This window comes from Aulonocara sp. 'chitande type north' Nkhata Bay, linkage group LG7, assembly GCF_057382095.1.
Source record: "Aulonocara sp. 'chitande type north' Nkhata Bay isolate Kocher_YH1m ecotype deep benthic linkage group LG7, A_spYH_male_GT1.1, whole genome shotgun sequence".
NCBI classification, from domain to species: Eukaryota; Metazoa; Chordata; class Actinopteri; order Cichliformes; family Cichlidae; genus Aulonocara; species Aulonocara sp. 'chitande type north' Nkhata Bay.
Window position 1 is genome coordinate 50,941,323 of NC_141350.1, and position 15,549 is coordinate 50,956,871.

Genomic DNA, 15,549 nt, shown 5'->3' on the forward strand with positions numbered 1-15,549 from the left:
TGTGTGACATTATTATAATTTCCTCCACAAGGATTTACACAATCAGCTGAAAAAGCTGAGTGGGGAGATCGGGGAAAGGGAGAGTGCTCTGGAGCAGCAGTACCAAGAGCTGCTGGACCAAACCAAAACAAAGCTGCAGGCCCATGAGGTCACCATCCAGCGTCTCACATCCACCTTGGCTGATAAAGAGCAGCAGCTACAGGTGACACATCATCACTAAACTTATGCAGACAGACTTTAGCTCAAAAGATAAAAAAATGAGTTGCTTCCTTTTTTACTTAGCCTAAGTATGTGTAAAAATTGAATTTTAGCCCATTACTGCTGTTTCGAGCCACCACACATGATAAAACAGTAATCATAGGAGAGCAGTTAGCTAGCAGCAAAGCCTGTCAGCTGGATTATAAGCATGTCATGAAAGCAATCGGAGCCAAAGAGAAGTTGGTGCTCCAAAGTGACATCCAGTTCTTCTGAGTGCGGTGTATTTAGTAACATTGTTTTTATGTGTTTGTCAGGAATACATGAACATGGTCAGAGACTTTGAGCAGAGCAAAAGTCCAGGAAGTAACGACAGTATTCTCTCCAAACTGCGGCAAAGGTTGAAAGAAAAGGAGAAGGCTTTGGAGGTGGGTATTCCTTCACTGCAATCTTTTAACCATGGTGACTTTGCCTGGTTTCTGACATGTTTGTTTGTTCTCTTACAGCAAGCACTTGATGAGAAATTTGCTGCTATTGAAGAAAAAGACAATGAGATACACCACCTGCAGCTGTTACTAAGGGAAAAAGAAAGAGACCTAGAAAGACTCAACAACTTGCTGTCTCATAATGAAGAAACTATCAATGTAAGTATCCGGAACTGGGATCTTTTCTATTGATTGATAATCACATAGTTGTGATTAAGTGTTATGCATACTCCTTTCTACTCCTTTCTTTGCAGAATTTTGACAGTCTGATTAAGGAGAAGGATGCAGAGCTGCAGCATCTTGCAAGTACCCTAAAGAACCTTCAAAGAGCCAAGCAAGATGTGGAAGACAACCTGAACAGATCACTGAGGGAGAAGGACTCCATCATTAGCCAGCTGCAGCTCTCCCTGGAGGGCAAGACAAAGGATATGGAGGTTGGCTGACAAATAGTCACTCATTAAGGCCAGGTTCCTTATAGTTTTTACTGTTCTGGTTTATGTCATTTGTATTTCAGTGCTTATTTTTCCCCCCTCTGTCCGTAGCAAATGTCTGAATCATTGCTGAACCAGTCACAGAGCCATGCGCGTGATCTGGCTGAACAGATGGGCCAAAGGTTAAAGGTCACAGAAGCCATGCTGGCTGAAGCTGTCAAGGCCAGGGAAAGACTGGTTGCTGACAATGAGAGTGCTGTAGAAAGCCTGTTTGCTACAATTAGCAGCAAAGACCAACTTCTGAAGGTTAGCATTTATGACAACAGGGCACGACAGAGTGTGCACAAACAACGCTAACACTATTAACTTTGACTCTTTGTCGTCTCCAGGAGTCTGCAGAGCACTACAATCGCATGTTGTCTGAGCGTGCTCAAGAGATTCAGGAGCTGAAGAAGCAGCTGTCTGATAGGCAGCAGGAGCTTGCCACTGCTGAGAAGCAAAGCTCCTCAACAGCCCAGGAGAGTTATTTAGAGACCGCGCAGCTCAAAGCCCTGCTTGCTGAAAAAGACAGCCTTATTAACGTAAGATCCTGTGGGATACAGCACAGCCATTCAGCTGTAAAATACTGTATGTGGAAATCCAAACTCCCAAAGAGAATAACACATTCTGCCCCCCAATTCTATGCCCTGTTTTGAACGTGTTTTAAGATATTACCTGTAAACATTTGAATGTGCTGATTTTATATCTTTATAAACTGTCAGAAGCTTCTTCAGCGTGGTCAGGAGAGAGACCAGTTTCTGGCAGAGATGAGGCAGAAAGCAGAGCCAGATCAAGTGTTGAATCTCAGACAAACTATTCAGATCATGCAAGAGAAGTTGGACGAGAGGGAAGGTAATGGATTTAGACCTGTAACACCCTCGCGCAGGTTATTTAAAGGTAGACTGCATGTTGGTGCTACGTTTGACTTTGTTTTGTCTGTGCTGAAGCTGAGCTGTCCAGGAGAAACAGCGAAGACAGCCAGGAGAACAATCCACTTTCCAAGAAAACAGTGGTCGTCCTGAAGAGGGAGCTGGCACAGAAAACTGAAGCACTGAACAAAGCACTGAAAAGGGAAAATGAACTGAAGGTCAGTGAGTTAGAAGCATTTAATTAATCCATAATAGGATACAGTTCTTAAAAGTGTCAATCATAATTCCCTACATCCCAATTTCTAGATTTCATTGGCTGAGCTTCAGTCAGCGCTATCTGAGCTGAAGGGTCACAGTGAAGGTCAGGCTGCTAATATTGAGTCCCTCACTGCAACTCTAAAGACCAAGGATGAGATTATCAGTGTAAGGATTCCACACAGTGTCAAAGTTGTGTCAGCAAGTGAAGGAGTTTTTCTTCTGATGTTTAACTTTTGACTTTGAGCAGGTTCTCCAGCAGCGCCTCAGTCAGAGAGGCCACACATGGCCTGATCATACCCAGGATCACGTCATTGTCTGTGGAATGGAGAGGTCCCTGCCTGTGCTTCCACAGAGGGAGAGTACCATGATCGGTGGAGACAGCCAGCAAGAAGTAAAGATGACCTGCTTTTTAAATTTTTTTTAGAGCAAAACATTACAATCTTGATGCTTTGTCTTTTAAGATAGTTTCTCTTCTCTCCTCAGGCCTTGCCCAACCTCACAGCTTTGCAACATGAGCACGATGCTCTGAACAGAGCCCTGAGGGCTGAACAGCAGCTCTATTCCAGCCTGGTAAAGACTGTGAAGGAGCAAGACAGGTAGTTATGTGCAACAGCTGCTTTAATGCAAAAAGGAGAAACAAATGCTTTGCGCTAACAGACCTCTTGGATGATTTGCAGTGCCCAGCGTCTCCATGCTCTACAGTTGGAGCTGACAGCAGTGCAGCTTCTCAGGCAGCAGCTAGAAGAGAGCATCAGAACTAATGAGGAGTTAAGGGGTGACTTGGAGAGAGAGATACACAGAGCCAAACTCAGAGAAGGTGCAGTGAAAACACACTTGGTTGTAGATGAGGATGGTGACTGAATGAGAGGGAAAGAAATAAAGGAATTATAAAGGAGTGAATGAGAAAAGAAGTGCTTGTTATCATTTATTGTGGTTAAAATGGTAGAAAATATAACTCATCATTAAAGGGAACCCCTAAACCCCAGTCATCTTTATATAATATGTTTACTCGTCCTGCCAACAACTTCCATGTCTACTTTTTGTTGTGTTCTTCTTCAGCATGCACACCTGGTCCCTCCACTTTTCATCTTTGTCTGCTTTCTGTCTCTTCTGCTCTCATCATCTCCCAGTTATCTGCATGTTTTTGTCTATAACACAGTTGCTCCCCTTTTCACTGTCTCTCAGTAAATGTATTGATTTCACACCTGTCTGCTCTTTGTCCTTCATAAAAAATAAATAAAGACCTGTCTTCTCTGTCTCTCACTTTCAACATGCTGTTTGTTTGTTTTTGTTTTGTCCCTTTGCTTCTTGATTGCATCACTTTAGCACGCTTCTGGTTATTAATCCAACCCATCCAACCATCTGTCACATGAATATCATTTAAAAGCATGGTTGTGCCATTTTCAAATGATTTAATAAAGGATATTAATGTGCAAAGTACCACATTAAAAGAGCAGCTCTCCAGAAATAGAGCCTAATCCAAAAAGTGTGGCATTTATTTTCCTTTGACGTCATGCAGTTAATGTAATTCAGCACAGTTTGTCCTTCAGATTTGTTGTGGCATTAATGCACAGCCTTAAAACAGATTAAAAGTGTCACTCTGCACTGAGGTCTAAGCCAAATAACTTGGACCATCCACTTGTCGTGTGCGCTCAGGCGACCACACACGTGCATGCTCCTCCCCACACCGCTGCCTGCAGAGAGCCAGGTGTAAAAATAGGTCAGCTGTAAGTAACAGGGACGCAGCTCACATTAGCACTGACTGGCAAGATAGACGTAGCAGGATGATTGTCACTGATTACATTTGCACACTTCATGCTTTGGTTATATAACCAACCATTATGATTTGTTTGCATAGGCTACATGTTTACACACTTATGAAAAAGCACAATAATAATCATACTTTGTGATTGTGTATATTGTGGGTGTGCATTTTAGCTCCTCTACATATATTTTGCATATCTGACTTGGATTTTTTTAGCAAGCCAAGATCCACTAACTGCACAATGTAAATCCACCATTTTTGTTTTTCATATTTTTTTTTTTTTACATTTTTCATTTATAAGGATTTTTTTAGTTTATTTGTTTTTTTTCAGTATTTTAATTAAAGAACATTAGATTGTAGACATCATGAAAAATATGAAAGTGAAAGGTATAATCCAAAGGTGTGTGTGCTGCGGTGTAAAACCTCAGCTTCGTGGCTGGTCTGTGTTTGTTTTTAAAGTTGTGAAAAAGAGCTGAAGTATACACCCTCTTTATGACATGTTAGACATACGCACATAACTGTAACTGTAACTGTAACTTCGGTCGTTGCTGTAACTGTAACTTCGGTCGTTGCTGTGCTTTTTGGAAGTCGAATTTCCCAGAGGAACCCACCCGAGGGATTAATAAAGTTCTATCTTATCTTATCTCTTATCTTACATGAAGTCTTAAGTTAATGGTGCCTCATGGGAGCTGCTGTAATGCCCTGTCATGCGTGGCCTTTTGTAACCCTCTGTGTATCGTTTCAGGTATGGACCTGATTGATCCTAAAGAGCTAGAGAGCATAAGACATCAGCTTGAAGATGCCCAGCGTTGGAATGCATCTCTGCAGGCACGCTTAGGAGCAATTCAGAACCGTGGAGGAGGGGTTGGTGGAGCCAACGATGGAGGTAAGACGAGAAAAAGACTCCAGATGTCATATTCCAGTTTATATACAGACAACATTATAAGATTATTTTAACGTTTTTCAGGCGACTCTTTGAGTTTCATTGGAGATCAGACTTCCTACATGAGTATCTGTGTAGGAGAGGGACTGGATGACAGCTTGTCTCATCTGTCTGCTCAGGAGCTTAAACAGAAGGTATTTTACATTTTGTTGCTTTTTGTCTCATTCTTATACAGTGTCACGTTGAAGTTAATTAGTGTGCTTCAGGTGTCACTGTACCAACTGTAAAGCTGGAAATGTGTAAAAATGATTTCGCTCTGTGTTAAGGTGCTTGAGCTGCAAGACCATGTCAGCAGGCTGCAGACCTTAAACAGTGAACGGCAGAGCCAACTTTCACAAATTGAGAAGTCAGAGCGTGACACTGATGACAAAGAAGACAAAGACCGCAAAAAGCAGCTGCAAAGAGACGAGGTTGTACACAAAGTTATGGCTGCAAAGTTGTTGTTTTTTGTTTTTTAGGTCTTCCAAAAGAGTGCACGTCTTGTCATTTATTAGTAATGTTTCTTCCAGAGTATGTCCACATTTAGAAAATACTTGAGAAATCACGAATCATTGTCTAACATCCTTCCTGTAATAGCTCCTTTCTAACCTTAGAACTTATAGCCTAACCTCTGTTCTGTCTAACCTGTTGCTAATTTCTCTTCCCTCTGTGGTACTAAATGTCTGAATTTTTTAACAAGTGTGTTTCTTGTATGTAGTAGAGTAAGTACCCTCTTTCTCTTTCCTTCATCTCTCCTAATCAGTCCCTGTTTTATCTTTATCTCTGTGTCCCATAAAACGGTCTCTCTTCGCCATGCTACATTAGACACATCATGCCATTCTGCTGTTGCTGTGCTGTGCTTTATGGATTCTGTTCCCACTTTAAGTTTTCTTTTACCGAGCCATGTGTGTCATACTCGCCTCCCATCCCATTACTCTAGCAGCTCAAGAAGACGCTTGAGAAGCAGCCTCTGGTTCAAAGTAACAAGACACATCTCTCTGGTCAGGACAAAGAGAGCCAGACATGCAGTAAACTAGGACAGGTATGAAACTGATGGTCATTAAACAACTGAGTGCTTAAGTACTATTTGAAGAGTTTATAAAACCTGCTTTCTAAATAATCGCTCTTTTAGATGTTGTCGGAAAAGCTTTTGGGTGATGTGAGCATGGACAGCGGCCTCAGCCAGAGTAGAGAGCGTGCTCACTCTAGCAGCGACATCTTGGACACTGGGGAGGAATATTCTAGGGAGATGAACACAGATTTAATGGCACTTAAATCCCTATTAGCTGATTGTGGGTCAACATCTGTCTCGCACCTTAGGTAGGTCTTTCTTTCAGAGTCTACTCCTTATTTTCCCCATTACTTGGTAGTTAGAAGTCTGAACTGTAATCTGGTCGAATGTTTCTCATTACAGAGCGGAAATGCTCAGGCTCAGATCAGAAAATGATGAGCTGCGGGGTCTCCTGAAGGAACAGAAATCGTCTGAGTACAAAGAAAAAGAGAGCACCGATGCCTCAGGGAACAGCAGTGAGGGACAGGCTGAGTTGAGGAAGAGTTTGGAAGCACTGGACACAGAAGATGCAAAGGTCACCAAACTGTCAAAGAAGAAGGGAGGGAAGAAGTGGAATGAGATTTCAGACAGGGAGAGTCCCATTACCAATGTCAGCACTGCAGATGACGAGGAGAGTCCAAGAACTAATTGCCAGCCACACAGCAACAGTGAAAAACAGCATTTTTCAAAACATAGGGTAAGTTTTGTACTGCAGAAGAAATAAAAAGACATCACTCTTTCCTGCATGAAGGCGTTTTGGGGTTTTAATGTCTGTTTCTTGTGTTTGTTTAAATTGTAGTCTGGAGGCAGATCTCGCCTTCCTGTGCCTGTGAGGCTGAGGGTGGAGTCTAACAGCAGCAGCAGGAAGCCTGGAAGCTCCGAGCAGCTCAAAACTGATGGACTTCAGCACCTTGATTCAGATGATGTCTACTGGTCTGACCAGCATGTACACACAGACTCTGACACTCACACATCACTCCAGCACAGCACTTCCCCTTCCGCCACCCTTGGATACCCTAATCGTAGCTGTAGTCCAGTGGGATCCGACAAGGGCTCTGAAGCCAGAGCATCACTGGATCACACCCAAGATGATTCTGGACTATATACTCAGCTGGAACTTCTCCACCAGGAGTGCCAGGAGAAAGAAGCACTGATCAACAAGCTGAGTGAGCAGCTTGCTGATTGGGAAGAACTTCATGCACAGCTCCGGGAGAAAGACAGACTGAACTCCCAGTACGTAGAGGCTTTACAGGCAGCAGAATCTACCATCGCTTATCTGACTGCCTGCAGTCTGGACAGCCAGGGTGGATTTGGTTCACACACAGGTTCTGGTTCTGTGGGTTCTGATGCGTCTCTCCATGGTAGATGCGTTGAGCTGCAGAAAGCCTTGCAGCAGAAAGAGGAGTTCAACAACCAGCTCATAGAGCTTCTGAATTTGGCAGAGAAAGTCATCAGCTCTGCAGAAAACCAAGAAAAGAATCCTGAAATCAGCGATCTTTGTCAAAGGATTGAGGGAGCTTTGCAGCAGCTGCATAGCTCTCCAAAGGAAGAAAGCACCGGAGGGGTGCTTCAAGGTACCGAGGACTCTCTGCGTGAGCTGCAGCGTCATGCAGACTCTTTGCAAGAAGCACTTTGGGAGCAGAATAGGCTCAATGCAGAGCTGCAAGAAAAACTGAGGGCCACAAATGCTACTGCACAACACGGATACACCAGTGACAGAGTAGCAGCAGAGTCACTTAAAGAAAATGAGGAAAAGGAACACCACAGTCCTGATACTAGTTTAAATCAAGAGGCGATTGACGTTCTAAGGAACTGCTTTAGTGCAACAGAGTCCGCTGTTGCCTCTTTAGCAGCACACTGCACAAATTCTGGCTCCGTGACTGCTGGCAGATCCCAGATCAGCTCTGACTTGCAGATAAATTTAGACAAACTTCAGAGAGCCCTCCAAGAGCGGGAGCAACTTGGAGAAACTGCCCCACCAATCTCCGAACCCAGCAACAACCTGTCTACTGCTTCAACTGGAACAAAGGTACTAGAGCTTCATCGCCATCTCTGTCTTCTCTATGAGGTCTTCAGTGATTACTCTCAGAGGATATCTGAGCTCCAGGCTTCCCTGCAAGAAGAGAGGGGTCACAAAATGGAGAGGGAAGCCCACAGGGCAGTGCAGGACGGCAAAGGGTTACCGCCAAGTGTTCAGGTTGAACTGGAAACACTGCACAAAGCACTGAGGGAGAAGAAGAAGGCATGTAAAAGCCTGGAGGCGAAACTGGCCACTGCTCTTACCAGTACATCCTCTCCTGAAATGATAAAGAAAGGTAAGCTGTTGAGCAGCTTTCTTCTACATGTGCTTGTCCACAGTAATTCAAACGATTTTGTGATACTGCAAATCCCAGTTTGGTCAGGAACAACATAAGTAGTGATAGAGACATATGTGAACTCCTTGATTGATTTCTTCCTAACCAAACATATATTGCCTCCAATGCCAGCTCCTGAGCAGGATGACAAAGGCGTGCAGGTGGATTTGCAGGACCTGGGTTACGAAACCAGTGGCAAGAGTGAGAACGATAGGGAAGAGAGCAGTAGCACAGGTAGACAGCCTTCAGACAGACTCTGCATGTCTGTCTGCTGAGTGGATACTAATCTCAAGTGTGGACAGCTTCTCTTAATGTAGAATGTATGCATGAGGAGTGAACAAGGGCACGCTGTCTCTGAAAAATATTTTCTGCCTGGGTCTCCGTAACCACACAGTCTTTTTCTGGTTTTTAACTGTGGAATTTTCTTCACCCTTCCTAAATTTGAATGGGCTGTCTCTATTCATGCATGTTTTCACTTAAGGTTTGGGAATGTCTTTTGAGCACTCATTAACCTTTTACCTTGATTTCTTGTCCTATTCAAATTTGGCTGTATCACAAATGACTTCTTTCCTCACACTGCTCAAACACTGTTTATTTTCTACAACTTGCACTGGACTCCTCCCCATAGTCTAATGTTTTTGTGCTTCCTGTGTTGCCAGATTTAGAGGTTGGAGTAAACCCTAGTTGCAGTGGCTCCAGTCTGCCTTCCCTGTTGAAACACGAACAGGCCAATTTCTCCTCTACTGAAAATCTGGACTCAACCTCCAGCACCCCATACCCTACTTCCCCAGCTCTCAGCTCAGCCAAGGTATTTATCTTATTATTTGCTTATTATCTTGTTCCTCACTCCCAGCACTCCACAGCAAAGTTCACTAGGGAATGATGGGGAATGTCACTACTGTGGTTAGCTCAGATGCAGAGCTGTGTCTGTGAACACAGGAGTCCTCCTGCTGCTCAAACCTTCTGTTTGTTGAGTGACGACCAATCAGAATAGAGGAGGACTGGGTCTTAGGTTTACCAAGGCCTAGTGTAAGATAAATACATTATTATGAACCATGATTCATACAGCAGTCAAGTGAATAACACTGATTATCTCTTCATCATGGCACCTGTTAGAGGATGGAATATATTAGGGAGCAAGTGAATATTTTGGGAAAATGGGCAAGCGTGAGGATTTGAGCGTGTTTGACAAGGACATCCAAGGCTCTTTCATGCACATGGGAAGCAGAGTCTGGTCCCTGTGGTCCAGTCCAACAAACGAGCTACCGTAGCTCAAGTCTCTGACTGCTGTCCATCACCGATTACAACGGACTCGTGAGCCTCAGAACTGGAGCGTGGAGCGATGGAAGAAGATGATGAATCACTTTAAATGATGAATGCACTATGGGAAGAAGACGCAGAGGAGGCAGTGTGATGCTTTGGATAATGTTCTGCTGGGAAAACTTAACTTATTCCATCCATGTGGTTGTTACTTTGATCCATATCACCTACCTAAGCGTTTTTGCAGATCATGTGCACCCTTTCATGGAAGCGGTATTCCCTGATGGCTGTGGCCTCCGTCAGCAGGACAATGCGTCCTCCCAAAATGGTTCAGGAGTGAGTTTGAGGTGTTGACTTGGCCTCCAAATTACCCAGATCTCAATATAGGTGAGCATCTGTGGGATGTGTTGGCCAAAGACCCGATCCATGGAGGCCCCATCTCACAACTCACAGGACCTGAAGGATCTTTTGGTGCGAGACACCACAGCACATGGGTTTAGTGAAGTCCATGCCTTGACGGGTCAGAGATGTTTTGATGGCAAAAAGAGGACCAACACAATATTAGGCAGGTGGTCATAATGTTATAACTGATGGGTGTATAAGGCAACTCAAGCAGATTCTAAAAATAAATACATGTATCAAGAAATGAGAATAAGGTGTGTTTGAGAACATTTACATACATTACAGTCATTTTAAACAGCTTTGTGAGAATCAACAGTGTAACAACAATGATCAGAAGTTACAGCATGTGTTACTGGTTTGATTCCATTTAACATTAGTTTTCACTTTCACTTTCAAAATCTGAACCTTCTTCCATCTATTTTATTTTTAGGTGAGTCTGAAAGGTCTGCAGGTCTATAGTGAGTATGGTGTTTCTGAGGACCCACTGCAGCTTCAGGGACAAGTCAAAGAGCTCAAGGTCCAGCTGGAAAACCAGACAAAACTAATCCTCCAAATGCAGAGCCTTCTGCATAGGAACTCCCTCTCCAGTGACTTGGTCAACAACACCTCAGACCCGTCTGTGATCAAGGATCAAGAGGGTGCACAGAAAGACGACCGTAGTCAAGATGGCAGCCACAGAAGTGGGCAGCTAAGGGGGAAGAAGGCTGGGGAGAACCAGGCAATTAAGGATAAAAGCAGCCGGGTAAATATGGAGCTGGAAGGAGAGAGGAGGCTGAGCAGAAGCATCAGTGAACAACTGCAGCCATCCCGCAGCCGCTCCACATCACCTGCTAGGTTAACCATCTTTGAAGTGTTTTATTAGTACTTCACCTTCTTTACTTTAACCCTCCTCTTGTGTTAGCTTTCTGTTATCATCTCTTATGTTAACGGTTCGGTTTTGACCCGTGAATTAAATCAGCTATAAAATACACTAAAAACAATAAGTGATCATCCAATTTGTTTCTCATCTCTTGGTTATCTTGTTAGACTTCCTTATCCATGAAAATGTTGGTTTTAATACTTTCGGTGTGGGCCTCTGGGTCTTTTTTTTTTCACTATACCCCTCGATTTCAATTTTAAAAAAATAAAATAAAATATCACAGCTGATATTGTGATCCTGCAGTCCAGTGGTCATATCGACGACCACACATTTTCATTGTTTCTTCTCAGGGATGCCACTCGCAGCTTTGACTGTGAAAATCTGTACATTCCAGCCATAGTTGGTTTTTGCATCACAGGCTTCCCAGATTTTTCTGCCGTATTTACCTGGCTTACTGGGTATGTATTGCCGGTAGGGGCATTTTCCTCAAAAAGTGGACAAGACGTTCATCCACTGTCACCTCTGGCCCTGGGATGAACATCAGTGGAAGAAGCTGCACCCATCTCTCCCAGACATCCCTGATGGGAGCAAGCTTGTCAGACCTCGGTCTGATCTCTTTGTTGTCAAATCTGATGACTCTTGAATCAAAATGATATCAAATGTGTGAAGTGACATCGTTGCCCAGAAAATATCTCTGCCTGTTGATGCGTCCCATAGACTATCAGTGGCCTCATTGCAGCATCTGTACACTCCAGCAAGAAGAACACCAATGAAAGCATCCAGGTATTCCTCATCATGTCGCTATGGACTTTTTTTTCTCCTTCAAGGTTCATCATAGTAATGATTATTCTTTTTAGTGACAATGGCATAAATAGCTCAAAACATCTCTTGATGTCACTGACTTTGGTCAGAGCAAACCTTGTGATTCCAGGGGTCATTTTGATGACATTTGCAGCAGCTGCCCTGCTATGTAGATCATGAGGTACTGAGCTCCAAAATATATTACCATTTTTGGACTTGAATCTTTCAGCAGGAGTAGCTTCAGCACCAGCGACCTCCACCTCTGATCAGATGTGTCTGTGTCTTCTGGATGATAGTCCACATTGTCTTCCTCCTAGAAACCTGCCCATCTGAATCGCTGCTCTGTGTACTCTCCTTCATTTTCACCAAAAATATGATGCAGAACTTGGCTCACTGTGAATCTTCTCATTTTTGTATGCTGCAAATTGTAAATGTGCACTCTGGAAGTCAAATGGCCACTCAAATGAGTGAATTCACCTCACATGTCTTGACATGTCCCGTCATTATTTTGTTTTGTTTTTGTGCAGGTATACTGCAAAAAACACGCAAAACAAGAATCCCCTAAAGCTCATATGATTAGGAGAGGAGCTTGCTGTCAATGTTTTAGCTGACAGTGCACTTATGATTTCAGTTTTGGCTTTAATTATTGCTTTATACTCATAATATTATACCTGGGTCGAAACCAACCCTAACAACACAAAGGTCATAATTTCAACTAGGGCATTTTATAATTTAGTGAAAATATTTTTTTTTGTTTTATTTTGTAGAAATAGAGGTTCCAGACAAAGTCAAAAAGCCTTGATACAATAAACAAATGTTTGTGATTTTTTTTTTTTTTCTATGCATTTGAAATTTAAAATGGGTTGGTGCCAACCCTAACACAAGAGGAAGGTGGAAAATCTGCATGCTCTTTTTCTTTCCTTCTTTTTTTAAATTGTCCCTAATTTGGTCTTCTCCACAGCCTGGACTCCCTTGTGAAGTCACAGGCCCGAGAGCTCTCGCAGCTGAGGCAGCAGATCAAGGAGAGCCGCAGGCTGGGAGCCCTGCACCGGCGGCAGCTGGAAGAGCTGAACCAGGCCTTCAAAGAGCTGCTGCAGGCTGAAAAGGTCGACTGCTACATGGGAGAGGTGGTTAAAGAGCAGCTGGACAAGAGCCTGAGCATTCTGGACAGGCTGGAGGGACGGCTGGACAAAGGTAGCTGCTGCCGTCATCGTAATTGTAGTAGTTGCTTTGCCTAAATTATTATATAGATCCATGATGAGGTGTTGTTTGTGTAGTATCTGCCATCACTGCAGACGTGTATTTGTGGTTATGCGACAGTATTTACTTAGTGTGCTTGGAGGATGTGTGTTAGTGCCGTGGTAGTATAATGATTGAAGGAGACAAGTGCAGTTACAGCAAAGCCATTTTAGAGCATGGAGGGCATTATTTTAATGAAAGAAATTACTTGATATGGTGATCAATTAACTTACTGATGATTTCCTTCATTATCAAAGAGTAGTTTTAAAGGCAGTTGTTAAAATTATGGGCGGGTACAAACTTGACTTGACAGTCTAACAAGGGGAAAACAGACGCCACCAGAAGAGAAACAAAGACAGAAGAGCAGCCACTCGTAACTGATTTGTACAGACACGTCCATGACAGCGTCTTTTTCTGTCTTGTAGGAGAGACTCATCTGGATAATGAGGATGTGCCAGCTCTTGAATTGTCTCGCAGGTACAAATACATTATTTCTTTATTTTTAGTGTATGCAACAGTGGGTGAAACATTTATCACATATATATGTTATATGATGAGAAATTGGCTCCTTTTTTTAAAAAAAAGCTGGTGTTTACTTTTCCATCCTTCTAGTGACCTAGACTGTAGTCCCTTTGTTAAGGTCACATGTGCGACTGTATTTTTGGGTCATTAGCTGAGCTCTTTGAGATGTTTGTCATATTATGACCCTTTTAAAACTGCCCCCAGCTATTTGCATTATGACCCTGGGCTGTGCACGTGAATAACTGTCCTGCTGTTGACCTATTTTGTTTCTGTGTCAGCCAGAAGTAAATTAAGGCTCTGCTGCCCATCACTGGGTCAATATTGTCACTCTGTATTCCCCATGCTTTCAGTTTCACATCATAGCCATCTTAAACTTTGACTTTTTTACCTTTTTATTGGCAGCAAATGCTCTAAGTGAGCAGTTAATACAACAATAATAACTGTAGACTTGCAAAATTGCAATTTGTTTGTTTTGGACACAGTACAATAATTGTATCCTTCCATCCTTGATATGAATAGGTAATGCATTTTTTAACCACACACTTGTATCAAATTATAAATTAAGGTTGCTCAGAGCCACGCGCATTAATCCATATTACTACTGATGTGGCAGTTTTGGGGAGCTTCAGCAGACATCACAATCACTGCTGTCCTATGAGGAGTGCATGAGAGGTCCTCCTGAAAGCTTGTGTAGAATCCAGCAGGAGATAGATTATCTGCGTCTGGAGCTAGAGGGTGAGAGAGAGCTGCTGCAGCAGCACGTCGCCCTGCTCGTCCAGCAAAACCTCACCCTGGCTGATTCCACCAGGGAGCAGCTGGACCTGTGAGTGGGTTTGATCCAGACAGCATGACGTTTGCCGTGAGCTCCTGTGTCAGATTTCCCAGCTGTGTGTTGTTTGAAGCCCGCTGGTTTTAGGAACATAGTTTTCTTTACTTTTTGGGGTTGCTGTTCCTTTTTCTCTCCCAGCAGTCATACCGAGGCCTCCCGACTGGTGTTAACACGCATCATTCCTTCTCCTTCCAGGTTGGCTAAAGAGCTGCAGGAGAAGAACCGTCTCATCCAGAGCCTGCAGAGCCAGATTAGACGCCAGAGTCTCAGCAGCCACCACAGCTCTCACTCTGATCTGTCCCACTCAGACAGGACTTCTTCCTCCTGCCACAGCAGCCCAACCACACAAGGTGGCAATCGAACCCACAGTAAGTATTTCTGGATCCAATGCTTTAAGTCTCAGAAGCCTTTTGTCAGAGTTTTACCCCTGATACTGCTGGAGATTTTGTGCCAGACTAGGATTAATTCAGTTTGCTTCATTAAAAATGCATATTTTCTTCCCTTCTTGCCCGTTGCACAGTCATTGAGATCAAACGGCTCCTCTTCTACGTGCGCAGGCAGTCTAGTGCCTGCCTGTAATACCACTTATTGTCCAGTCAGATCCTTTCTGTTGCAGTGAGGCGTTCTGCAGGACAAAGCTTGCCAGCCAATGCCAGAGGAGGTGTCCAGTTTCAATCCACTGCCACTTAAAGTTGCATTATTCAGTGGCACATATCTGTTTCAATCTTCTGATATTTTGTGACCAAGAGGCTATTGCAGAGACAAGTGAAGTCCTTTAGAAGCACCTGGAGACAAAGAATAATAATAATAATATGCAATTTGGATTTGAAGTGTTGGATTACACATGTGTTGTTGTCTTCCTGTGCACGTTCAGGTCAACAATTACACCCTGATTGGACGGGTGCAACTGTGTCACATATAGGACGAGCTCAGGACGAAGGTGTGTCCGGTCACAGAGATGCTGGCGGCAGACTGCAGGGCCTGCATAGGGAGAACGGGCGGCTGCAGGAGCAGCTGAGGAGCAGCGAGGAGCTTAACGCCACCCTACGCAGCGAACTGGACCTGCATCGCTCTATCATGGCCCAGACCACCTCCCATCATCAGGAGCAGGAACAAGGGCACGACCAGGAGGGCTCAGGGCCTCAAACAAAGGCACAGAAACAAGATGGAGACACGAGCGCACAAAGGAATGCTGGAGGACAGCCTCATACGATGAATTCAGGTAAATATAAAGCAATAGTAGGCTGATTAGCATGTCAGTTAATGAC

The 15,549-nt window shown here is 43.7% G+C and overlaps 1 protein-coding gene across 12 annotated transcripts in view; it reads left to right on the forward strand.

The window, feature by feature from the left end:
* Positions 1–15,549, forward strand: part of cdk5rap2 (CDK5 regulatory subunit associated protein 2) — a 34,399-nt gene that overhangs the window by 13,855 nt on the left and 4,995 nt on the right. For 10 of the 12 annotated variants that reach the window (XM_086301143.1, XM_086301144.1, XM_086301148.1 and 7 more), the window contains 26 exons: positions 32–202; positions 513–623; positions 702–839; positions 935–1,114; positions 1,223–1,417; positions 1,501–1,692; positions 1,873–2,002; positions 2,098–2,237; positions 2,326–2,442; positions 2,525–2,668; positions 2,761–2,873; positions 2,955–3,094; positions 4,788–4,928; positions 5,010–5,119; positions 5,252–5,395; positions 5,905–6,006; positions 6,097–6,284; positions 6,379–6,712; positions 6,815–8,330; positions 8,502–8,603; positions 9,029–9,177; positions 10,462–10,865; positions 12,653–12,885; positions 13,356–13,407; positions 14,477–14,649; positions 15,156–15,503. In XM_086301143.1, the coding sequence (XP_086157269.1) occupies positions 32–202; positions 513–623; positions 702–839; positions 935–1,114; positions 1,223–1,417; positions 1,501–1,692; positions 1,873–2,002; positions 2,098–2,237; positions 2,326–2,442; positions 2,525–2,668; positions 2,761–2,873; positions 2,955–3,094; positions 4,788–4,928; positions 5,010–5,119; positions 5,252–5,395; positions 5,905–6,006; positions 6,097–6,284; positions 6,379–6,712; positions 6,815–8,330; positions 8,502–8,603; positions 9,029–9,177; positions 10,462–10,865; positions 12,653–12,885; positions 13,356–13,407; positions 14,477–14,649; positions 15,156–15,503 (5,767 nt within the window). The remainder of the gene's footprint in view (positions 1–31; positions 203–512; positions 624–701; positions 840–934; positions 1,115–1,222; positions 1,418–1,500; positions 1,693–1,872; positions 2,003–2,097; positions 2,238–2,325; positions 2,443–2,524; positions 2,669–2,760; positions 2,874–2,954; positions 3,095–4,787; positions 4,929–5,009; positions 5,120–5,251; positions 5,396–5,904; positions 6,007–6,096; positions 6,285–6,378; positions 6,713–6,814; positions 8,331–8,501; positions 8,604–9,028; positions 9,178–10,461; positions 10,866–12,652; positions 12,886–13,355; positions 13,408–14,476; positions 14,650–15,155; positions 15,504–15,549) is intronic. The other 2 variants (XM_086301139.1, XM_086301142.1) reach the window with 2 other exon arrangements.